General features: G+C 45.7%; 2 protein-coding genes across 2 annotated transcripts in view; one reads left to right on the forward strand and one right to left on the reverse strand.

Annotated features, from left to right (window-relative positions):
* Positions 1 to 2,133: 2,133 nt before the first annotated feature.
* On the reverse strand, positions 2,134 to 9,138 carry LOC120982473. Its single transcript, XM_040412641.1, has 2 exons — positions 9,087 to 9,138; positions 2,134 to 4,565 (listed from the first exon to the last, which is right to left on the reverse strand). Exon 2 carries the CDS (start codon positions 4,562 to 4,564, stop codon positions 2,321 to 2,323), a length of 2,244 nt encoding a protein of 747 aa, XP_040268575.1. The 5' UTR covers position 4,565; positions 9,087 to 9,138; the 3' UTR covers positions 2,134 to 2,320.
* An 81-nt stretch (positions 9,139 to 9,219) lies between these two features.
* The window catches only part of SUSD6 (sushi domain containing 6), a 55,909-nt gene continuing 40,481 nt past the window's right edge, over positions 9,220 to 24,647 (forward strand). Inside the window, exons 1-2 of the mRNA XM_040412642.1 lie at positions 9,220 to 9,454; positions 22,042 to 22,201. Of these exons, the coding sequence (XP_040268576.1) occupies positions 22,093 to 22,201 (109 nt within the window). The 5' untranslated portion in view covers positions 9,220 to 9,454; positions 22,042 to 22,092. The remainder of the gene's footprint in view (positions 9,455 to 22,041; positions 22,202 to 24,647) is intronic.

The following is a 24,647-nucleotide window of genomic DNA, read 5'->3' on the forward strand; positions in this document are numbered from 1 at the left end:
TGTGTAGAGGGGCTGTGGGCACTGTGTTTAAAGTATGTGGCAAAGTCCTCAGCTGAGATGAGGGTGGGGGACGGAGAAGAGAATTAAAAATGTTAAAAAGATTTGAAAATGAGAAGGGATTGTCTGTATGTGGTGAAGTGATCCTTAGAATGGGATTTCTTCCATTGCTGCTCAGCAGCCCTGGAAGCTTGTCTGAGTTTTTTGGTCAGGGCTACTGTGCCAGGGTGTCTGCTGAATTTTCGGGTTTTGTTGTGTGTGACGAGGGCAGCAGAGTCCAGAGCGTACTTATTGTAGTGTTATACAAAGCGGTGGCTGCATCTGCGTCCTGGAGGGGACATATGGTAGAGAGTGGCAGAAGAGAGTCAGAAAGCAAGCGAAAGTCAAGTTTCTTTTTATTTAACAGTGGAACTGATATAATTAAATATTGTAGGTTTAATTAGGGAAATATGGTGATAGCAGTACTTGCGCCAAATATAAATGAGTACAAAATTAACATATTTCCCCCTTTCTGGATAGGAAGGTTTAGAAAATTGCAGAACACAATGCCAGGTCCAACTGTGCCCCGGGCACTAGAGGGGTTGTCCCATGAACAATATTCTACATTGTTCAAACCAGCACCTAGATCTGGATCCAATATGTAATTGCATGTAATTAAAAATTTAGTATAGCCAGTGAGCTATTCAATAAATTGTATCTGTATAGCCCCACCGGCTGTTTTTTTTCCCTTCTTTCTCCATCCACGTCAGAAACATCACACATGATCCGTATCATCCTTCAAATGCCACCAGCCATATCTACTGTAAGAAGCTGCAGCAGGTACAGAGAAGGACACCCTGAGCTGCCAGCTTGATATACACCTAGCAGAGCAATGAATGGGGAGATCTCTGGATCCATGTGAGGTACAGGGCTGGTTCTAGATGTCCACTACATAATTATGTAGGATTTGTAATCATGCTAATTTATTTTGCTAACTTTTGTTATGGGATACTACGATTTCTGTATATGCTAGAAGAGAAAATATGGAACAGCGAGGACATGACATTCTTTTTTCCACTTGGAGCAAATGTTTAGACGCCATTTTCTTTCATATGATGTTCGTCATATAAGTCAATGTGGCTATTGTAGAAAAAAAACATAACAAATGGTGCCTCATAGAAGAGTATTTTAAATTTTAAAAAAACGCTCACCTTTGTGTGTTGTGCTATGGTTGGAGTAAACTCTGCATTGACTAGTCATGGCTGGAAGAAGCATTGTGGCGGTCTTGCCAGATGGAGAAGATGAAGAAAGACAACGACTCAAATCCAAGAAGACGACACATGTGAGGATGTGATTGTTGTGTATGTTGCCTTCAACTGCATCTGATCAGTGCTTTGTAGCCTAAAATTTTATGTAAAAAGTGATATCCATCCGGGGACAGTAACTTTTAAGAACTTAGCAACGCCCATGATAACTTATGGCGTGTTGACACATATCAAAAGAGCAGGCAATGATGGGGAAGGATCTTTCTTTTCCCATAACTGCCTGCTCGTCAGAGGAGGAGAGAGAAGCATTTACATGCAGCAATCGCCTCCACTGCATGGCGATGAGGGATCACTACTACAATCGCTCGTCCCCATTCAGACTGTTTCTGAGCAGCAGATCACTATTTACACAGCACAATCTGCTGCTCAGAAACAGATTTTGGTGTCAGCATAAACAATTACCCGATCAACGTGTGTTTGTGCGTTCAAGTGATCAGCACCACCTTTACATGGGCCAATTCTTGGGAATTGGTGTTTGTATCAATGTTCCTTCCTGATAATCTGCCTGATCATAGTCCAGTGTAACGCCTGACCATAGTCCTAGTATAGTCTTAGGATCAAGTAGATCTCAAGACCCTCCCAGTTAGATCTCCACCTCACTGGGGCTGCCTACTCCAAGTATAGAGGAGATACCTACTTCTCTCTTTTGAATCTATTCCTGTATTTGGCTCAAAAAACGGCATCAAGAACGGCCTTAAAAACAGCTTGTGTAATTCCATCCTTATAAACCGGAAACTATACAAACGGAATGGTAACAAAATGTTTTTATTTTGCTAAAATAAATAATTAAAAAGTTTTGTAAAGAAATGTAATAAACATCACGTGTGCAAATTAAAAGGAAAATTTGTAGAAAATAAGTATTTGTTTTTAATTAAAATGTGACAATATTTATAAAAAAACAATCATTTGTCAGAGGTAAAGTAATATCATCTAAATTCTAATTATTTAGCAAACATCTTCTAAGCTCAAAAGATCGATTTACAACCCAAGAAAAAAAATGTTCGTGTTAAAGTTGTTATTTAAAGTGTTCCGCTTGCAAAGTTAAGGACTTGCCGAATGACTGAGAAGATGACCTCTTGATTGCCTGGTTCTTTCCTGGCCATCCTGTAAGCAGTCTTGAATCTTGATGTTCCGAATGGGTGAGAAAACCTCGTCTGACGTTTCGCTAGCTCTTGCACACGATGAACATTATTATTGTAGTCTAAAATTGAAAGCTGGATACGGGCAATCATTTCGTCAACACCAAAGGGGATGCGTCTCGGGCGATATTTTTGCACGGCGTTGTGAAAAACCTCAAATTCACCAGGGTGACAAAAATAGGAGAGGTGGCGCAAGTCCTTTTGAAGTTTTCTGTTGAGCACAATTTGCTTCAGATTTTTATGTGCAATGCTGTCAGCGCGGATCCATTTTCTTCTTCGCTTCACAGTGTCGGAGAGTTCATGGTGGGCACAGGATTTGTATTGACCAGCAAAATTCCAAGAATGGTCATTTATAACATGATGGATGAGAGAATTCCACTTCTCCACAAGCAGGTCAGTGTTCTCTTCACACGTAGTAGCACACCACCAAAGATGAGTTTTGATGGGAATAACCCAGTTGGCCAATTCAGAACAGTTTTTTTTGCGGCTCGCTAAGAGTAGCTTTTTTCCTATAGCTTTGGCCAAGTGCCAGATATCAAACTTATGGATGATGCCTCCAAATTTTTCTTTCATAATTTTTCTGATGCCAGCATGCCTACCTGTGCATAACATTTGAACGTTCACATAGCTGTCAATAAGAAACTGTAAAGCCCTATTGCAAGCAATTTTTCTCAGACCCACAGAAGTATAGCCAGGTTGCAATTGTTCAACATTGTACGTTAAGATTTTTTTGGAGTGAACGTCCATCAAGGAATACACACAGTATTTGGCCTTGCGACCTCTGCTATCGCATAGTCCATCGCCAGCCACGCAGACGGGCATGTTACCGACCTGTGCAAAGAGCCTTTGCTGTTCGTCTTCCCATATTTGGTTTAGTGCTGGATACAAATACATCTGTTGATTTGTGTAATATGTACTTTTATCTAGATGTAAAACCCCGAGCAAATTTAGAAAACGTTTCGTTTTTAGATAAGAGGATCCACTGCAAAGGATAGCCGATGACAATAAAAGATTACCCACGGGCACGTTCCCAATTTTAGGCTGGCTTTGCCATAGGTGTTGTCGGTGGTTTCTCGCACACGTTCCATATACAGAAATGGCCGAGCCGATCCTTTCTTTTTCAACGTGCACTATTGGCTGGTAACAAGAACTCACTTTTTGGCAATTCATTTTCTTAAAGAGTGCATCAAGGCAACTCTCAAAAACTATAAACTTTCGCTCTTGGACATAATCATCATAAGTCACATCTCCACTTTTGGAAGACAGAAACATCTCACTCAAATTGTGATTCTGTGTACCACAAACCTCTTCTTTGATCTCAGTTGAAAATTCTCTGTAGTCGGTGGCTGAATTTATTACACGTTTGGTACATCCATGTGAACCTAAATTAGTGGTTAGTGTTTCCTGCAAAGCATTTGGAGTAGTTTCATGTGCTTGTACTGTAAAAGGTGAAAAGCCCACTGTAGAATCTCTCATAGCCACCTCTGAAGAGGCTTCCTGTTTCACTACAGGACCTGATGGCTCCACGGCCACGTTGCGTGATGGGAAAGGCAATGGTGCTTGTGGTGTTCCTCGAAAGTCCCCATCTTCGTATATGTGAGCTAACCGAATATCACATTTTGAAGGCTCTTGCGCCACCATTTTTGGATCTGTTTGCGTCATACTATCTTTTTTTCCAATATAACTGACTTTAGAGAGCCTATTCATGGGTTTTGGTTGAATGTTCTGTTTACAATGCCTACAGACCACAAAAGATCCAGGCTCTTCCAAAGAATCACTGTCCTCTGTTCTACGTCGCTTTACCCTTCTCTTCTGATTTGCTGGTGGAGCAGGTGAAAGCTGCTCAAAAATGTTTGGAACCGCATCAGGTCTCAAGCGTTTTTTGTACACGTCAAAGGGATAGTAACTTTCAGGACTGAAGTGCTTTGAGCAAATTCGATACTTGTCAGATTTTTTACCTTGAAGGACTTTTTCCACAAACTCGTCAACATTTCCAAAATCCTGGTTAATTTTCGAGAGCCATAAATAGATAGTCTCCTTTTTTGGTGGGAAGACATGTAAGATAACGCCCTCTTCCTGGTGTACACTACCAGATGGACAACCCTGCACTATACAGTATGGCATTCTGAAGAAATAGAAGCACAAAAAATATTTACGGTCATAACAATATGTTTCTCTCTTCCTACTTACACTGATAAGAAAACAGAAGTATATACACTCACCATTCATAACATTAAAACCACCCACCTAAAATTGTGTATTTTGTGCTGTGACCTATCGAAGCATGGACTCCGTAAAGTCTCATTCACACGTCAGTGTTCGATCAGTGATTTTCAGCCAAAACCAGGTGCAGCTCTAAACACAGAACAGGTGCAGATCTTTCCCTTATACCTTATGACTGTGGAGGCTCCAATCACTGATGGAAAGGCTTAAAGGGATTCTGCCACCAGGTTTCACCCCTGTCAGCTAAACATATGCTGATGTTCAGGGCCTCATCAGGATTCCTAATGTGGGCTTCTAAATGTGATCTGTAGCCTTATTTTGCTAAAAAACAGGTTTTACTAACTTGTCACTCAAAGAAATAAGGTGCCCAAGGGGATGTCAGGGGATGTCAAGGGATGCAAGGTGCCCGCCGTGCCCAGCGCCGCCTTTCCAGACTTCTGCACCTCCTCCTAATCCTCTGTGCTGCCTCTCACTCTCCCTCCCTCCTCCTCCTCCTCCTGTACGATATCGCGCGTGCGCACAGGGCTCTGAGAGGCTGGCGCCAGAGTGCAGGTCATACCTGGGTTGAGCGAAGTGCCGGCGCATGCGCACTTCGCTTCAAGAAGCCAAATCGAGAAGTCCGCACGGGCGCATCAGGCAGAGCCCTGTGCGCACGCGCGAGATCTTACAGCAGGAGGAGGGGGGATGGAGGGAGAGCGAGAGGCGGCACAGAGGATTAGAAGGCGGTGCAGAAGTCTGAAAGGCGGCGCTGGGCACGAACGGCGGTGGGTGCGGCGGGCACCTTGCATCCCTTGACATCCCCTTGGGCACCTTATTTCTTTGAGTGACAGGTTAGTAAAACCTGTTTTTTTAGCAAAATAAGGCTACGGATCACATTTAGAAGCCCACATTAGGAATCCTGTGAGGCCCTGAACATCAGCATATGTTTAGCTGACAGGGGTGAAACCTGGTGACAGAATCCCTTTAAGATGTCTGAAGGCGTCCTGTGGTATCTGGCACCAAGCAGTTAGCAGCAGATACTTTTAAACCCTGTAATTTGCTAGGTGCATCCTCCATAAATCCAGCACATCCCACAAATGCTCAATCAGACTGGGATCTAAGGGATTTGGAAGCTATGTCAACCTCTTGTTGAACTCTTTGGCATGTTTCCTACCATTCCTGACCAATTTTTCAGTGTCGCAGGGTGCGATATCCTGCTGAGTGTCACAGTGCGGTTCACTTTGACAGTTGTGTCCATGTAGCCTGGCTGCATGCCCTCTCGCGTACTGGCTGCCTCCTATGCAGGCTGGTTGCTTGGGGCTGCGTGCTGGCAGCGGTGTCTCCTGTGAACTGTTGCCTGTGAATGTTTTCTCTCCCCGTGTCTGCTTCTCTGTGCAGTTCACACACACTTTTATCGTGCAGGCTGGCTGCAGGTTCCCTTGAGTACTGGCTGCAGGCTGACACCTGTGTATTCTGGTTGCGTGGGACTGGGTCACTGTGACACGGGTCGTTTGTGCTCTGGCGAACTGGCTGCGATAGACTCCGTGTATGCTGGTTGCCAGGGGCATTGTCCTGTACTGCAACCTGTATGTTCTGTGGTTCTGGTACTCATGTTCTGATAGGGTTAACATTCCCTGACCTGTGTCTGGGTGTGTCTGATCAGGTGCCCCTCGTTATTCAGCTATTTCTACCTGTGGGGCTTGTGGTCAGTTCTTTCCTGTATCTTGCTGGGTGTAGCACCTCGCTGCTCACCCAGGAGGTCAGTCTGTCTTGTGTCTTTCTAGGTGTAGCCCCTTGCTGCCGACCCAGGGGGCTTTACCATCTGCCCTTCTGTGTGGTGTCACCTGGTTTTGCATTAGTGTTTGTTGTTATCCTTGTCTGTTCCTTGTTTCGCCGAGCAGTGCTCAACTCCTTCTGATGTATTCTGTCCCATGTCCTGTCTGGCAGTGCCTAGTACTTCTGATCCTTGTCTTCCTGTAGTTCCTTTCTGCCTCTTCCGCTGGTGCTTGCACCTGCGTGGGTCCTTGGAGGCAGGGGCCAAATGTACCGGGACCTTCCTGGAGATGCGACCAGTGAGCCCTCGGCCCAGTTCATCCCCACCACCAGGGGCTCTGTGAAGAACGGGGCCCACTGGGTGCTACCACAATTGCCTACCTGCTTATTGTCATGTGCTCTTATTACACTTGTAATAAAGTTCTCTGTGGGTCCTTGGTTTGTTTTGCCTGTGTCCTGTCCGCATGATGTCCCGGAGGTCTGCCTTGGGCCTCCGGCATGTGACACTGAGTCAACTGCCATTAGGAAATACGGCTGGCATTAAGGGGTGTACTTGGTCTACAACACTCCTTAGGTAGTTGGTAACATCTACAAGAATGCTAGGACCCAAGGTTTCCCACCGGAACATTGCCCAGATCATCACACTGCCCACCACGTCAGCTCACCTGTGCCATTTCTTTTCAGGTAAATAGCACAGATGTACCTGACCATCCAAGGTAAGGTACATGCTGTCCAGTTCTGATGCTCAAGTACCCAACGTAAGCTCTCTTTGCAGTGGACCAGTGTCGTCAGCATGGGCACTCTGACCAATCTGTGGCTACGCAGGAATCTGCAATCCACTGTCCATCATTAAGCCTATCATACAGTGCAGTAATTTTTTCAGCAATGCGACATGAGCTCTTCTGTGGGACTGGATTAGACAACCTAGCCTTCTCTCCCGATTAGCATCGATGAGCCTTGGGCGCCCATGATCCTGTTGCCTGCAGTTCTCCTGACACATATAGTGTTTGCTAGGTACTAAGGCAGATTAGGAACACCGCACAAAACCTGCTATTTGGAAGATGCTCTAAGGTGCTCCTTTTAGTTCAAGTGGTTGACCTACAAATTCCCCAGATCTAAATCCAATCAAGCCTATGTGGGATGTGCTAGAAAAAACGAATCCAACCCATTGACTACCCACCTCGTAACTTCTTGGTGCCAGATCCCATAGGACAACTTCATGGGACTTGTGGAGTCCAAGCCTCCATGGGTCAGAAGTACACAATACTGTATATAGCAGCCATTTGCTGCTGTGCTATTTTGGACTTGAACAAAGAAATGTTTGGACATGTTAGGCCTGGTTAACACTTCAGTGATTGTGAACCAAAACCGGGTGCAGGTCAAAAACACAAAACGGGTAAAAACCTTTTCATTATACTTTATCTCTGTGTAGCCTCCACTCCTAATTTTGGCTCCCAATCACTGATGGAAATCACTGACCAAAACACTGAAATGTGAACTAGGCCTTACCGGTAGTGTCATTGCCAACCACAGCCCCCCTTTAGTACAGACTTTGTGCTGCAGTTGTGCCCCATGCGAGTGAATATGGCTGAGCTGCACTACTGGAGGCTGGCGTCATATGGTGAGTCGGGAGGAGAAGCTGTGGCCATCTACACTCTAGGGGCAGATTTAACGCCCCCCCCCCATATTGATATTTGAGAGAAGTGACATCCCCCATAACTGTAGCTGACATTCTGTCATCATTTTACTTAAGAAAAACTGTCTAGGCTGAAAACTATTATTTATAGCTAAAGTGTAAAAAAAAAAAAAATGCTAGAACATTTTTGTGCATTTCTATGTTAAAGAGTATTTGGGTTTTCATAAAAAGTTTGCACAGAGGCTGTGCTTCTTTGTACAATCATAAATGTGAAGGGACAGTTATGATTGGCCTTGCCTAATATTTTTTCAGCCATATTATTCCATGTTTCAGCTGCACAGCTAGATGCATTACGCTCAGAAGCAGGGGATCTTTCCCTTTTGCCTGCACTGTACTGCTGGGACATCCTTCCCACTATATATGTTTTTAGCTCCCGGGGCTAAGCTGCAATACCCAGCACAGCCGGTATACAATATATAGTGCAGTGCCCACTGTGGCTCCCTGAAACAGCTGATCGGTGGGGGTGCAGGGATATGTGATGGATAGGTCTTCAATATTATTTCCAGAATAACCCCTTTAACTCCACTTAAAGGTGTTGCCTGACGTTTTAATAACATGGTCAATGAGCAGGAAACGGTTAGATCTGTTCCTGCAGTGATGATGTCACGTACTCTGATCAGATGACCACTGCAGCCAAACAGTGGCCTCAGCAATGATATGTGCATGCATGTCACCTGACCAGTGAAGCCAGCGATTGGCTGCAGCGGTCACATGACCAATGTACATGTCACCACTGCTGCAGGACCGCCAGGGGCCAGTGAGGTAGCGGTGGCTACAGATTTATGACATTTCCTCCCTGCAGGCCATAAAGCCCTGGCCTCCAACCCTTCAGCCTTCCTTCCCACACTGACCACCAGTAAGCACCAGCCTCGCCCAGTAAAATGAATTGCAATCTAAGCTTGCAGACAATACATTTAACCCTTTCCACCCCAGCCTCCACAATCCCTCCATGCACAGAGCACATTGCAAACTTACTGCAGATCTTTCCAAATCGCGCTCTGTGGAGACAGGAAACCGGTGCGTGGGGGATCACGTGACCGCTGCAGACCATGTGACCCCCCTTTCTACGTCATCACACCTACCAGCAGAAACTCCATTCTAGACACCACCAAGTACAGAGGAAGCCGCCCAGGGGCAGTGTACACAAAAGAGAACGTGGCCGCCATGTTGTGGTGACACAATAGTTCTCTGGATGTCAGGAGCGCCCCCTAGCGCCCCCACCAGTCCTCAGCCGAGGCCGTCATTTCCGGGAGTAGAACAAGACGGAACAAGGAGGACTGACACCGGAGAGCTGGCGACACTGTGACCGGGGCCGACACTGTGACACGGGGGCCGAGGAGCCGGTGAGTAGCACTGCAGCGTCCACGGGAGACGGGATGGTCTGCAGCCAGGGCTGTGACCTGTGTGTACCTGGTAGATAGGGGCTACAGTGTGTGCTGTGTGTACAGTGTGTGTGCTGTGTGTACAGTGTGTGCTGTGTGTACAGTGTGTGTAATGTATACAGTATGTGCTGTGTGTACCTGGGTAATGTGTCCTCTCTGTGTACCTGTTAGATAGGGGCTACAGTGTGTGTAATGTATACAGTGTGTGTGCTGTGTGTACCTGTTAGATAGGGGCTACAGTGTGTGCTGTGTGTGTAATGTATACTCTGTATACAGTATGTGCTGTGTGTACCTGGGTAATGTGTACTCTGTGTGTACCTGTTAGGGGCTACAGTGTGTGTAATGTATACAGTGTGTGCTGTGTGTACCTGGGTAATGTATACTCTGTGTACAGTGTGTGCTGTGTATACAGTGTGTGCTGTGTGTACCTGGGTAATGTATACTCTGTGTGTACCTGTTAGGGGCTACAGTGTGTGTAATGTATACAGTGTGTGCTGTGTGTACCTGGGTAATGTATACTCTGTGTACAGTGTGTGCTGTGTATACACTGTGTGCTGTGTGTAATGTATACTCTGTGTGTACCTGTTAGGGGGTACAGTATGCTGTGTGTAATGTTTACAGTATGTGCTGTGTATAATGTATACTCTGTGTGTACCTGTTAGGGGGTACTGTGTGTAATGTATACTCTGTGTGCTGTGTGTAATGTATACTCTGTGTGTACCTGTTAGGGGGTACAATGTGTGTACAGTGTGTGTAATGTATACAGTGTGTGCTGTGTGTACCTGGGTAATGTATACTCTGTGTACAGTGTGTGCTGTGTATACAGTGTGTGGTGTGTGTACCTGGGTAATGTATACTCTGTGTGTACCTGTTAGGGGCTACAGTGTGTGTAATGTATACAGTGTGTGCTGTGTGTACCTGGGTAATGTATACTCTGTGTACAGTGTGTGCTGTGTATACAGTGTGTGCTGTGTGTACCTGGGTAATGTATACTCTGTGTGTACCTGTTAGGGGGTACAGTATGCTGTGTGTAATGTTTACAGTATGTGCTGTGTATAATGTATACTCTGTGTGTACCTGTTAGGGGGTACTGTGTGTAATGTATACTCTGTGTGCTGTGTATACAGTGTGTGCTGTGTGTAATGTATACTCTGTGTGTACCTGTTAGGGGGTACAGTATGCTGTGTGTAATGTTTACAGTATGTGCTGTGTATAATGTATACTCTGTGTGTACCTGTTAGGGGGTACTGTGTGTAATGTATACTCTGTGTGCTGTGTGTAATGTATACTCTGTGTGTACCTGTTAGGGGGTACAATGTGTGTACAGTGTGTGTAATGTATACTCTGTGCTGTGTGTAATGTATACTCTGTGTGTACCTGTTAGGGGGTACTGTGTGTAATGTATACTCTGTGTGCTGTGTGTAATGTATACTCTGTGTGTACCTGTTAGGGGGTACTGTGTGTAATGTATACTCTGTGCTGTGTGTAATGTATACTCTGTGTGTACCTGTTAGATAGGGGATACAGTGTGTGTAATGTATACTCTGTGCTGTGTATACAGTATGTGCTGTGTGTAATATGTAGATAGTGGCTGCTTATGTTGTCTGTATGCTGAGTGCTGATGGTTATATATATATTGTTGTGTATACCACCATAGGCTATTATTACCCATTGTATGAGTCTACCTGATCCCTACTTTGCTGGAGCCGTCAGTGCTGTAGCTTCCTATTATATTCATATATGTTTTGTGTGTGCTCGGTGCTGTACTCTTCGTTACTTATGTCGTCTCCTGACACGGGGGTAATAGTATTGCCTGTGGCTGGCGGCAGGCAGGAATCCCAGCCCCTGGTGCTGTACTCGACCCCCCCCCCCCCCCAGCCATGTTCACAGATGAATATGATGCTCTTTATATCCTCTTTTGACGTAATTTAGCAGATTTGTGTTCATACAGCGACTGCAAAATCGGAGCGAGCAGTGCGCGGGAGAGGACCCCAGGCCGTCACGGGGATAGCAAATGTCCAAACAGCGAGGAAAAAATACATTCTTCTAACAGCACTTACATAAAACTCAATGGGGGAAATTTATCAAACTGGTGTAAAGCAGAACCGGCTTAGTTGCCCATAGCAACCAATCAGATCCCACCTTTCATTTTCCAAAGGAGCTGTCCAAAATGAAAGGTTGCTATAGGCACTGCCCTCATTTATTTTTTCCCTCTTGCTGTTTGGACATTAGATGCACCGTTAAACCAAAACTGCGTAAACAGCAAATACACAATGTTCTTATGTTTTCAGAATTTCCCCTGTCCTGTAAGACTGTCCTTACCATAGAGTGGCTCTCACAGTGGTGGACTCGGCCCGGCCGCCCATTTCCGTGGTCAGCATGCAGGGTCCAGGGTTTTTAGAGGCTGCGCTCATTCTAATAGGAGACAACCCCCTAGTATCTGCTGACGAGATGTAAGATCTCTCTCCTCTCCGATATTTTGTAGCTCCCGCTTATGGAGATTCTTATAACAGTGATAGGAAATTGCTTTATAAGTATACAAGAGTGAAATACAGGGTAAAGTTCCGTACCCTCGCTTCGTATTTGGGGTTGTTTGGGCTGCAGATACTGACTGCCTCAGATCGGTGAGGATCTGACACCCAGCAGTCAGCTGTTTGGGCAGCCGGCGCCAGAGACTATACAGTGGATGGGAGCAGAAGGATTGGTAGTTTTTTGCCTACTGCAGCTCTGCTCCCATTCCCTTGATCTGCTGTACCCCGTCCACTACACAGCCTATGGAGCCCTCTACTTCTGCTGGGTACACTGTATAGTTTCTGGCTCTGCAACACTTTGATTAGTCAGGGGTGCTGGCAGTCAGACCCCCATCAATCTAATATCTGTGACATATCCTAAGGATGGGTCATCAATATCTAGGTTAAAGGGGTTGTTCGGCTTCAGAGCTGAACCCGGGCATATCCCCATTTTCACCCAGGCAGCCTCCCTTACTTGAGCATCGGAGCAGTTCATGCTCCGATGCTCTCCTTTGCCCTGCGCGAAAGGCATTTCTTGGAGTTCCGGTGAGGAACTGGGCTCTCCATGGGGCTGCCAGGCGGAGGCTTCCTCCCAGCAGTGAGCCTGTAAAACAGCTAGGGCAGCGCTAAAGCCTGCCCATCAGAGCCGGTGACATCACCGAACGCACTGCTGGGTGGAAGCCTCCACCCGGCAGTGTGTTATTGTAAATAATAGAGCCCTTGCCCTGCAGTGGATGAAATGTTCTGGTGCTGCCTGGGTGAAATTATGTGTATATCTGGGTTTAGCTCTGAACCCGGACAACCCCTTTAAGCAGCCCATACACATAAGATCTGGATGGTCTACAATATGTGATCATTTGTCCGTGGGATCGTTCGTGTGAACAGTCACACCAGCAACACAACAGATGATGATCAGGGGGGCAAAAATGGGACTCCGTACTTTCAGCCGTCCATGGCTGAAATTTTCCTACCTGGCGGATCACATTTTTGTGACACAGAAATCAGATGTCGACCATAGCAGGTGGTCTTCTGTGTTACGTTTTCATATGATGGTTGCCCAAAATGGTCACATTTCAATCTTTTATCTTATGTGTATGTGCACCGCTGGTAGCACTGATGGAGGGGCGCCTTTTCTGTTTTCCTCAGTACCCAAATTAAAGTGCGTCTTGCCTGTGCTGGCAAAACTGAGCACTGCAGGGTGCCTATTGATATCTAAGGAAGCCGTGATCATCCTGCAGAGAGTCTGGATCCAGTTCCTGGTGTTATCTAATAGAGGCCGTCCTCGTTAGGAGACCCTCCCCACTATCACAGCAGGGACATCTGGATAGGGGGTCCCCAATCGGTGAGATGCTCCATGTTGTGGTTCTCGCTCGGCCCTGCCACTTCCCTGTGTTCAGACCTTGTCATATCAGCGCAATGGTTTCCTGTATTAACCAGGAAGCAGCTACAGCCGTGTCCTCTGTACGTGCCGGGGTCAGCAGCACGAAGCTCGGGATAACATTCAGCACTGGAGTGTAAATCATTATATGGCCGCTGTTATCACATTTTAAAAGATCCATTAGGCAATTGTTCAAGTAGTATTCCCATAATAAAATGGCCCTTTTAGGGTCTGTTCCCACGTGGCAGATCTGCTGTGGGGGGCGTCTGCATCCTACTAGAATAACAGGAAACAGGATGAGATTTGATGAAGTCTCATACACACGTTGCAGAAAAAATCCGAAATTGATCTGCTGTGTGGATTAGATCCGCAGTATTGTCAGTTTACACTGTTTATTTCATGCTGTGCAATAAATATGGTAAAATCCGCCCGTGTGGTCATCCCTTAGGCCTATTTCACACAAACAAGACGGTTTGTATCCGGATGCGTTCAGTGAAACTCGCACCATTTTGCAAGCAAGTTCAGGCAGTGTTGTCTGCGATTGCGTTCAGCTGTTCATTTTTTTTTTTTCCCGCACAGGTGCAATGCGTTATGATGCGTTTTTCGCGCGCGCGATAAAAAACTGAAGGTTTACAAACAACATCTCCTAGCAACCATCCGTGACAAACGCATGGCATCCGCACTTGCTTGCGGATGCAATGCGTTTTTCACTGAAGCCCCATTCACTTCTATGGGGCCAGGGCTGCGTGAAAAATGCAGAATATAGAACATGCTGCGATTTTCACGGAACGCAGAACTGATGCGTGAAAAAAACTGATGTACACAGACCTATTGAAGTGAATGGGTCAGGATTCAGTGCGGCTGTGTGCGGTTTACGTCACGCATCGCACCCGCGCGGGGAAAACGCGCTCATGTGAAAGGATCCTTACTGCAAGAGCGTTCACAAAAGCACAGTCTGGCCTGCGGGAGGATTACTCAAATGTCTTCATAAAGTTTTTTTTTGTTTTTGCACCCAAACGTAAGACTTGACGTCCATGTCTGTTGGCAGTGGCCATGTGTAGGATAAGGGAGGATTTGTGTGCGTGAGACATTGATAGGAAGGATAGACATAATGCAGGAAGCCGGCTGAAGTGAAAGTGAAATGAATGGAAGCAACTAATCTGGAGGGAACAATGGGCAACATGAAACAGAAGGAACTAGCGGAGAGCGTAAGTGGTAACAAACATGGCAGCCGGCCATCACTGCCGGTAACACTAGCCGCTATTGGATAGTGTACTGAATGTGCTCAGTCTGGTTTCCTAGTAATGCTATGTACTTTCCTCCTCTATACTGGCTGATAGGTTGCAGCTTGGATGAAGGTCACACCTATGGGAGGCAAGAGCACGCAGTAGCCACCATTGCAGCTCCAGAATTGTCCCCAGGTCCTGTCTGTCCTGGCCATATTCAGCACTTGGGTGATTGCACCCGCTGATGGGCAGTACAGCACAGTACAAAAGGGTGGAACATACATAGTTGAGATAGCTGAGACTGTGGCCATGTTGTTTCTTTTAAGTAATTAGTCACTGATGGCATGACTGCTACTAAGAGTAAGAGTACGGCCAAACGTAGTGAATCTTCCACTGCTGCATTGTTGCCGATTTGCTGTAGATTTCACACTTTGCTTAGGGATAAATTCAGATGCTGCTGATTCAAAATCTGCTCTGCAAGTCCTTTTCCTTTTGCAATTTTTTGTGGACATACTCTTAGACTACTATCCGGCAGGTTTTTCCAGGGAAAGGAGGAACAGTTTGCCAGATTGAGGGTGTTGGGATCTGTCCACATCATGTCTGTGTTAGGGGTTTCATTGACATGCACATAGCCAAATATGTGCCAAAAGAGTAAATGCCTCTGTAGGAGAGACCTGTAGTTTTGTAGACAAAATCTGCCCTTTCCTCATCGTCCTCAGGCAGCACATACATATGCTCTGTGCTGCTGTCGGACTCGAGGAAAACAAAATTACAGGTAAGAAAAAAAATTTTTTTTTGCTCATTGTTCTCGGGCAGCACAGACCGTGTGTGTGTCTGTGTGCTGCCTTCAGACTCGAGGAAAGCAAAATTACAGGTAAGACACATTTTCTCTTTTAATCTCCCCGCTCTGAAATGTAAATTTTGTGGTTTTCCCGTTTTTTTTTTTTTTTTTAAATATATATTAATGACCTATCCTCAGTCATCAATATCAGAACGGCGAGGTTCGGAGCCCCGGCACCCCCGACGATCAGCTGTTTCCTGTTTCTCTTCCTGCATTCCATAGACATAGCAGCAGCGAGCAGGAAGAGAGACGGGAGACGGCAGGCATGAACAACATGTGTCTTTTCTTCATGCAGCTGATTGTGGGGTGCCAGGTGTCGGCCCTCCTGCTGATCTGAGGATAGGTCAATATTAAAAGCCTGGAAACCCCCTTTAAAGGGGACTTCTTTAAGCAATGTTCCGAAAAGAAGAATTGGATTTTGAGAGTGAAAGTAATATTAAAAATCTACACCTCTTGTCTACCTAGCGAGGTCTCTGGATAGAAAATACTTTGCAGCCCTTGAATTTCCAGATGGCGCCAGACAGCAGTTACCATAACATGTTCACAAGCCAGAACCTGACAATGCTGGGGTCGGTAGTCCTCCCACACTCCTAGCATCGTGCCAATAATTAGAACAGTAAAAGCAACATAACTGCTTCACAATGAAAAGTAACCTCGATGGGCGCAGTTCTGACACCCCGCTTTCAGGGAGACGAGGCTCGTTCCTGGCATTTGATGTGACATATTGAATGGAGAAATGCAGTGACTCATTCCTCTCCGTTCTTGAGAGAAACATCTATAGTTCTGTCTGAATTTCATTGCCAGATATTTCAAGCTTTTTGTGTTTACTTTTTTCCTTCCTGTCCTATTTTTAAGAAGTAAACTCCCTAAAAGGAAGAACAGATTCTCGAACTCAGACTTCCGGTTAGTATCTGAAGAAATGTGTCAATACTTGTGTTGGCCTTAAAGGAGTTGTCCCATGAATAATATTCTACAGTTTTCAAACCAGCTGGATCTGTATTCGTCTGTAATTGCATGTGATTAAAAATGTATTTAGCTACTGAGTTGTATCTGTATAGCACCACTTGCATTTTCTAATTTCTGTGTCCTGCTCACTGTGGTGGATGCACATGCTCAGTTGCATCCTTCAACTGCCACTAGCTCTACCAGAGAGGACATGCTCTCTAAGCTGCCAGCTTTAAATAAATCTAGCAGAATAATTGGAGCAATGATTAGGGAGCCCTCTGGATTCATGTGAGGTACAGGGCTCACATCTCCGTTTCAGAGATCCTGTGAGGTACAGGGCTCACATCTCCGTTTCAGAGATCCTGTGAGGTACAGGGCTCACATCTCCGTTTCAGAGATCCTGTGAGGTACAGGGCTCACATCTCCGTTTCAGAGATCCTGTGAGGTACAGCGCTCACATCTCCGTTTCAGAGATCCTGTGAGGTACAGGGCTCACATCTCCGTTTCAGAGATCCTGTGAGGTACAGGGCTCACATCTCCGTTTCAGAGATCCTGTGAGGTACAGGGCTCACATCTCCGTTTCAGAGATCCTGTGAGGTACAGGGCTCACATCTCCGTTTCAGAGATCCTGTGAGGTACAGCGCTCACATCTCAGTTTCAGAGATCCTGTGAGGTACAGGGCTCACATCTCCGTTTCAGAGATCCTGTGAGGTACAGGGCTCACATCTCCGTTTCAGAGATCCTGTCAGGTACAGGGCTCACATCTCCGTTTCAGAGATCCTGTCAGGTACAGGGCTCACATCTCCGTTTCAGAGATCCTGTCAGGTACAGGGCTCACATCTCCGTTTCAGAGATCCTGTCAGGTACAGGGCTCACATCTCCGTTTCAGAGATCCTGTCAGGTACAGGGCTCACATCTCCGTTTCAGAGATCCGTCTGCCAGATCCGGAACAAATGCCGGCTGTCCGGCGGAAACCCAGCATTTATGCTAGAAATCTGCTGGATCACCACCAGACCCCATTCCAGTCAGTGGGGATCTGGCGGTGAGATCCTGCAGGCTGCTCTGCGCTGGAATAGCCTGCCGGAGATGTGAACAAGGCCTTTGTTAGAATTAGGTTGTCATGCACTATATGATGTCAGATTTTCATTTTTCACGGTAATCATGGGATAACCCCTTTAACTCGAAAGCCGTTGGATTACAAGTAGACTCAGCATTTGAAAGCATTTAGGATGAGGCGACATGAAGTCACATAAAAAGCGCGGTCACAGCTCATCTTTAATTGTTCCCTATTAAGGGAAAATGGCAAGTGACGCGTTGGAAATTTAGTGATGACTTGTGAATTTATATCCACATTGGGAACAATTGAAGCTTTGATTTTACAGTGATTTATGCACAACTTCATTTTGGCGTGTAGCTCCAACCAGAAGATAGAAAATCAGCCCTAGATCAGATTTTAGTTAAAATGAGAGAAAAGTTATTCGCCCCAGGCCTGTACTCGGATATGTCAGAGAAGCAGCCTGAACGCTTTGACTTTGATACTTGCATCATATCGCTTTCTTAGATCACAGACAACAGCGAGCACTCTTATCATAAACAGCATGTTAAAACTTGAATTCCGAAGCTCATTTGGGGGATTTTTACGTGAGGGGGTGGGGGCTTGGTTCATCCACACACCTTGTCCAGCAGGTTTAGAGAAATTGCACTAGGAGCCAGTTGGACAACTGCAGAAGCTGGTTTAGGCAGAACTGCAGATTTTCCGTCTGGATTTACGTGTAGGAAAATTTCCGACTATTACAGCAGCAGCAGCAGAGGGGGTGAGATTTTACAAATCAAATCCATGTGCTGCAAAGTTTGAGCCACATGGGGAGTGACATCCAGTACAGATCCTCAGCATGGCAGCGCTGTTGAGGGTTGTTGGGTCACAGTTAGTTAGAAAGCTGGGTAGAGGGAAGAGTGCCAGGGAGGCTAGCCCTGATCTGTCGCACCCCCACAAGTTTGCATGGTTGGCAGATGAGTGGGATGTCGGTTCAGGGACAGCACTGCTGCAGCCGGACACTTCCTCTGCCAGTCAGGGGAATGTCAGCTCCGGTAAGCAGGGGACCAGTAGAGCAGGGCAGGCCAGACAGGTGCTGGTAGTGGGAGACTCCATTATTAGGGGAACAGATAGGGCGATCTGTCACAAAGACTGGGATCGTCGAGTGGTGTGTTGTCTTCCTGGCGCTCAAGTTCAACACATCGCGGATCGGGTTGACAGATTACTGGGAGGGGCTGGAGAAGATCCAGCGGTCATGGTCCATATCGGAACCAATGGCAAAGTAAGAGGCAGGTGGAGCGTCCTTAAATATGATTTTAGGGATTTAGGTCAAAAGCACAAACATAGAAGAGGATTCTTTACGGTAAGAGCAGTGAGACTATGGAGCTCTCTGCCTGAGGAGGTGGTGATGGTGAGTACAATAAAAGAGTTCAAGAGGGGCTTGGATGTATTTCTGGAGCGTAATAATATTACAGGCTATAGCTACTAGAGAGGGGTCGTTGATCCAGGGAGTTAGTCTGATTGGAGTCGGGAAGGAATTTTTTTCCCCTCTAAAGTGGGGAAAATTGGCTTCTACTTCACAGGTTTTTTTTGTTTGTTTTTTTGCCTTCTGGATCAACTTGCAGGATAACAGGCTGAACTGGATGGACAGATGTCTTTTTTCGGCCTTATGTACTGTGTTACTATGTAATGCATCAGGTGAAATCTGCAGCAGATCTGCAGGTGAAACGTTTCTACTTGGTAGGGATATTATAGGTTGGCATAGGTTAAACTGGGTCCCTGGTCATTTAACATGGTTATGAGGACGCAGTTTACGGCCACTCGTTCAGGTTTTTTGATGCAGTTTTTTAAACCAAAATCAGGAGTGGATCATGCGAGGAGAGTAAGGGCTGTATTACACCAACAGATTGTCAGATCTTTTGTTATACACACCAATTATTGGACAGAAATTGGTCAGGTAATCTGTTGGTGTAATACAGCCCTAAGTATTAAAGGGGTTTGCGGCGCTAAAATCTTGACTAGAGATGAGTGAAGCGACTTCGGATGCCACATCTAAAGCCATGTCTCGGAACAGTTAGTTATACTGTATGGAGATTTTTCTCTGTACGGTAATAGAATGTATGGGCTCCGATGAGCCAAAGTAAGTTATTTACGAAGTCGTGCGCGACTTCGTTGAATAACTTTGGTAATTGATTATTACAGTGAAAAACCTTGGAACCGAACTCTGCTTTGGTTCCGATTGACCCCAACAAATATAGGGCTCCAAAATTACCTGTTTCCACTGTGTGATTAGACTAAATTCACTACACCAATCAGAGATTCCACAACCACACAGTATATAATTATTGAAAAATACATATACTTCATCTATAATATTAAAAAGTTCATAACCATCTGACCAATAATTTATGTGACTATGTACCCATATATTTACACTTAGTGAGTTTTCTGTGCGGGTATTTTTCTTTTTTCACACATCAGTTCTGCGTTGCGTAAAAAACGCAGCATGTTCTATATTCAGAGTTTTTCACGCTGCCCTGGCCCCATAGAAGTGAATGGGGCTTCAGTGAAAAACGCATTGCATCCGGAAGCAAGTGCGGCTGCAATGCGTTTTTCACTGATGGCTGCTAAGAGATGTTGTTTGTAAACCTTCAGTTTTTTGTCACGCGAGTGGAAAACGCATCAAAATGCATTGCACCCGCACGGAAAAAACAGAAAAACTGAACGCAATCGCAGACAAAACTGACTGAACTTGCTTGCAAAATGGTGCGAGTTTCACTGAACGCATCCGGCCCTAATCCGTCACGCTCGTGTGAAAGAGGCCTTATTGGAATGTTACTCATTCCTTTTCTTTTCATTTATCTTTTTATCTTGCTGTATTTTGTGATCTACTGTTTCAAAACTTCAATAAATTACCTTTGAAACATAAAAAGTTCATAACAGCAGAATGCATCTATCTTTCTTATATTTTTTATTATATATAGTGTATGTATATTCTGCGATTACTCAAAAACGCAACTATTGATTTCAACCAAACTTGGTATACACATCCCTTGCTACCTGGAAAGAAATCTTGTGGGGGTCATACGCCCCTATATTGCTCTGTAACTGAAAAACTCATTGATCAATTTCTACTAAACTTGGTACACATATCACGGTAAACGGTGATGCCCCGGCCCGACTGTGGTCATTCAATGCGCACGCGCCAATATCGCGTTCATCGGCGCATGCGCGGGATTACGGACGGGAGGAGGGAGGTTAGAGCATAGACTAAGGGCAGGCAGACGCGGCGGAGGGGGAGTGGCTTCGTATGAAAATGACCCTGGGCACCTTCACAGCCTCATTTGCATACGGATTAAAAGTGTTTTTCTGCACAATGATGCTAGTCGGGAACTAACGGTAAGCACAGTTTTAATAGGGGGGATGCCGTGGACATAACACTGTTATTCGGTTAATAGGGTGAATCTGTGTGAAAGACTCCCTTTAATGTGTGGCAGTACCCGTACCTCTTTGTAGGACAGTAATTAAAGTGCTTACCCCATTAAAATTATCATCGGAAATAGGTTAGAAATTATTTTTTTGTGGGAATACCCCTTTAATAGAAAAAAAAATAATAGTAATAGTAAGCAACTTTCAAATACCTTGCATATCTTCGCTTGTTGCTGATATAACGTTCCGCCTTTTGTTATAGTTCAGAGCTGTATTCACAATTCTGCAAGCTTTAGAGGTGCGATCATTTCTTGTCTGCACAGAGCATGACCTGGAGATATTTTAGCAGGATATCCAGGCGCTGAATAAATATCTAGTGTCAGACAAGCAAAGGCTGGTCATTCACATTAGACAGCGTGCATGGCAAGAGGGGAGAAAGTCACGCTAAAACTCCCCTGAGAAAGGGTCAGGCATATACACAGTTAACCCCCTAGGGATCTGCTTTATCTGGCCATTAAAGGGTCAGAATCCCTTTATTATTACAACCACAAACCCTGGACATCCTGCAGTCCTCCAGAATTATGGAACTCTATGTAGATCAGTAGAAGCACAGGAGATTTGGGTTATGCAAGTAATATATATCCTAAAAAATGTGCCACATTACTACTGTTTTAACCCCTTCCCGACATCCACAGTACATGTACGGCAGATGTTGGGTCTTTAAGGATAATGTGTGCTCAGGCATCAAAGCCAGTGGTTGCCAACTTGCCATCTATCTCCTCGGATGCCGTCGTCAATGGCAGGGCTTGATGGGAACATATTGATTCACCCATTGCCTATGTGTGGCGTGGGTGTGGAAGTGGGTGGTTCGGCAGGCTCGTCTCATTTATTTTATACGCCAGATTTTGGTGTAGAAAATGACCTAAAATCTAAGCCAGCAAGCTGGGTGTATGCTGGCGGATCACGCATGGAAGGCAGGCCTCTACATAAGTTTGGCGCGTCCAGCGCAGGGGTATTAAGACCGGTGTCTTAAATGACCCCTTTAGTGCTTTATGTTCAGGGTCATTGCGCAGAGTTGGCTATGAATGACAGTGGCATTTACACAAAGGACTTCCTCTTTTTCCGTGTCTTCAATGTGCAGTTGGCACAGAGAGTAACCTTTCTTGTCTCTGATTCTCCGGACCAGGTGCTGCTTGTGTGACCTCTCCCCGGCTTACAGACATCCTGAGGCAAGAAGATGTGGCCCAGAATACCGGGAGGAAAGCAATGGTGGGAAGTGTGGTCCTCCAAAAGAAGTGGATTATTAGTACTGCTGCTCTCCTGCCTGCCATATAGCTTCAGCTCAGGTAAGGACATCACTGAACACTGCGCAGGTTTCCACCCATTTTCTCCTGACATTTATAATTACTTGCATTCCTCATGTAATAACAATTTTGAAGCCTCTATTCTTATATCTGTATGTTATGCCATTCCTCTATTAAAACTACTAGAAGTTATGACTGAGTTACCTGCAGCCTGCTATAAAGGTCCAGCTGGGCGTTACCAGTTGGGCTTGTGGTCCTGCAGAGCCTGACATTGCCCCCACAGTCTGACCCTGATTGGATACTCACCCCAACTGGGTTTGTCCCTGCAGGCTACCAAATGTATGTGTTAACGTTTATGGCATATCACTTGGACAGGGATCAGCAACCTTCGGCACTCCAGGTGCTGTGAAACTACAACTCCTAGCATGCAAACATGCTTGGCTGTTCTTCTAAGTCCCATATAGGTGAATTAAGCATTCTGGGAGTTGTAGTTTCAGAACTTCTGAAGTATCGGAGGTTGCTGATCCCTGCACTAAGATATGCCACAACAGACAGATGTGTGCGGGGCCCCCTAAGTGAAGGATGGCACAGAGCGCATGCGCAGCATCCTCTCTATTCACTTTATATGAGGCTTACTATTTTCTGAAAGTTCCATAGCGGTGAATGGAGGGCCAGCTGCACAAGCACGGCCACCTCTCTGTTCACCGCTATAGGACTGCCAGAAACAGCAGAGCTAGCACTCTACTATTTTCAACTGCTCTCTCTTCTCTTTAAGGTCCCTGTTCTGGAGATAGGTGTAGGTCCCAGAGGTGACCTACAATAGAAAGTCTATGGTCTTTACTGCCGCACTCAGCAGTGAGGAGAAGCGGCTGAGCGCTTCAGACTTCTGGTTATAGAGATCGGGGGGGAAGGAAGGGGCGCATGCTGGGGCAGCAGAGTGTGTATGTATATATATATATATATATATATATATATATATATATATGGCTTATTACAGCACCATGCAACCCCTCCTACCCAGGTGTACAGAGGGGTATTAGGGTATGGCCACATGGAGCGGCCATGATACGGTTGTTCTGTGGTCAAATACCCCTAGCTTCCTTACAGTCAACAGATCCTCCCTGTACTTTATCACGTGGCTATAATAGTTTGCTGTGCATTTGCTCCAGACCCCCCCCCCCCCCCCCCCTCCAGGGGCTTATTAACTCTATCCTGGAGGGAGGGGAGCAGTGTTATTTACATGAGACTGTATGTTGGAGGAGCTGACGGGAGGGCACGTTCTCACCGCCACTGTTTATTTTTGTTGTTTTGCTCTGTTAGATGAGCAGAACAACAAAAATACCGGAAGTGCTGGATCGGGCACCTAACTGACAGGAACGGAGCTGAGCAGACTCCACTGAGTATAATGAAGTCCGTTCAGGATCTTGTCTTTTTAACAGACAGAGTCCTACATGGGAGGCTTTTTTGTCTGGTCTTTTTGACAGAATCTGTGACAGACGCCCCAAACGCAGCCTCCAACGCAGATATGAACAGGTGTAAGTCTACGTATTATGTATTTGTGTTACTGCAACTTTCGTACTCCTCCTCGGCTAAAAATACTCCTCAAAAATGGTAAGAGTATTTTTACTCTTCCGGAAAAAATGTAGTGCGACCTCTGACTGAGTTTTTCTTTGGAATGTTCTCTTGTAAAATATCTCCTCCACTAGGAGGAAGCTGTAAGCCTCCCACAATAGGCCGCGTTCTTCCTGTTAGATGACATTTTCTGATTGGTTGAGCCCACACAATGAGTGCAAGGTCTAGAGCAGGAGCTGTTCGCATCTGAGGGTCACTTTGTAAGATTACAGTACTTTAAGGGACTGCAATAAAACTGTACCAGTGGCTGAAGGGAACCATTATAAAAAGAAAGCGGCTGCCTGTACAGAACACAGACCGGCAGAGAGGAGTCCAGACTGTTGGACCGGATCTCTTCATGCTGTGGCTGCTGCTTTCTGACCACTGCTGCCATGTTTAGTAACCTCTAAGGCTACTTTCCCACTGGCGTTTTGGCTTTCCGTTTCTGAGATCCATTCAGGGCTCTCTCACACGCGGTCCAAAACGGATCAGTTTTGCCCTAATGCATTCTGAATGGAAAAGGATCCGCTCAGAATGTATCAGTTTGCCTCCGATCAGTCTCTATTCCGCTTTGTAGACTGACACCAAAACGCTGCTTGCAGCTTTTTGGTGTACGTCTGACGAAACTGAGCCAAACGGATCCATTCTGACACACAATGTAAGTCAATGGGGACGGATACTTTTGCTATGACACAATCTGGCACAATAGAAAACGGATCCGACCCCCGTTGACTTTCAATGGTGTTCAAGACGGATCGGTCTTGGCTATGTTAAAGATAATACAAACAGATCAGTTCTGAACGGATGCAGACAGTTGTATTATCTGAATGGATCCATGATGGATCCGCACCAAACGCGAGTGTGAAAGTAGCCTTAG

Source organism: Bufo bufo, chromosome 11 (assembly GCF_905171765.1).
Source record: "Bufo bufo chromosome 11, aBufBuf1.1, whole genome shotgun sequence".
Classification (NCBI taxonomy): Eukaryota; Metazoa; Chordata; class Amphibia; order Anura; family Bufonidae; genus Bufo; species Bufo bufo.

Bases quoted from the DNA above. Each gene is read 5' to 3' on its own strand.
- LOC120982473 (XM_040412641.1), bottom strand. From the start codon at position 4,564: ATGCCATACTGTATAGTGCAGGGTTGTCCATCTGGTAGTGTACACCAG.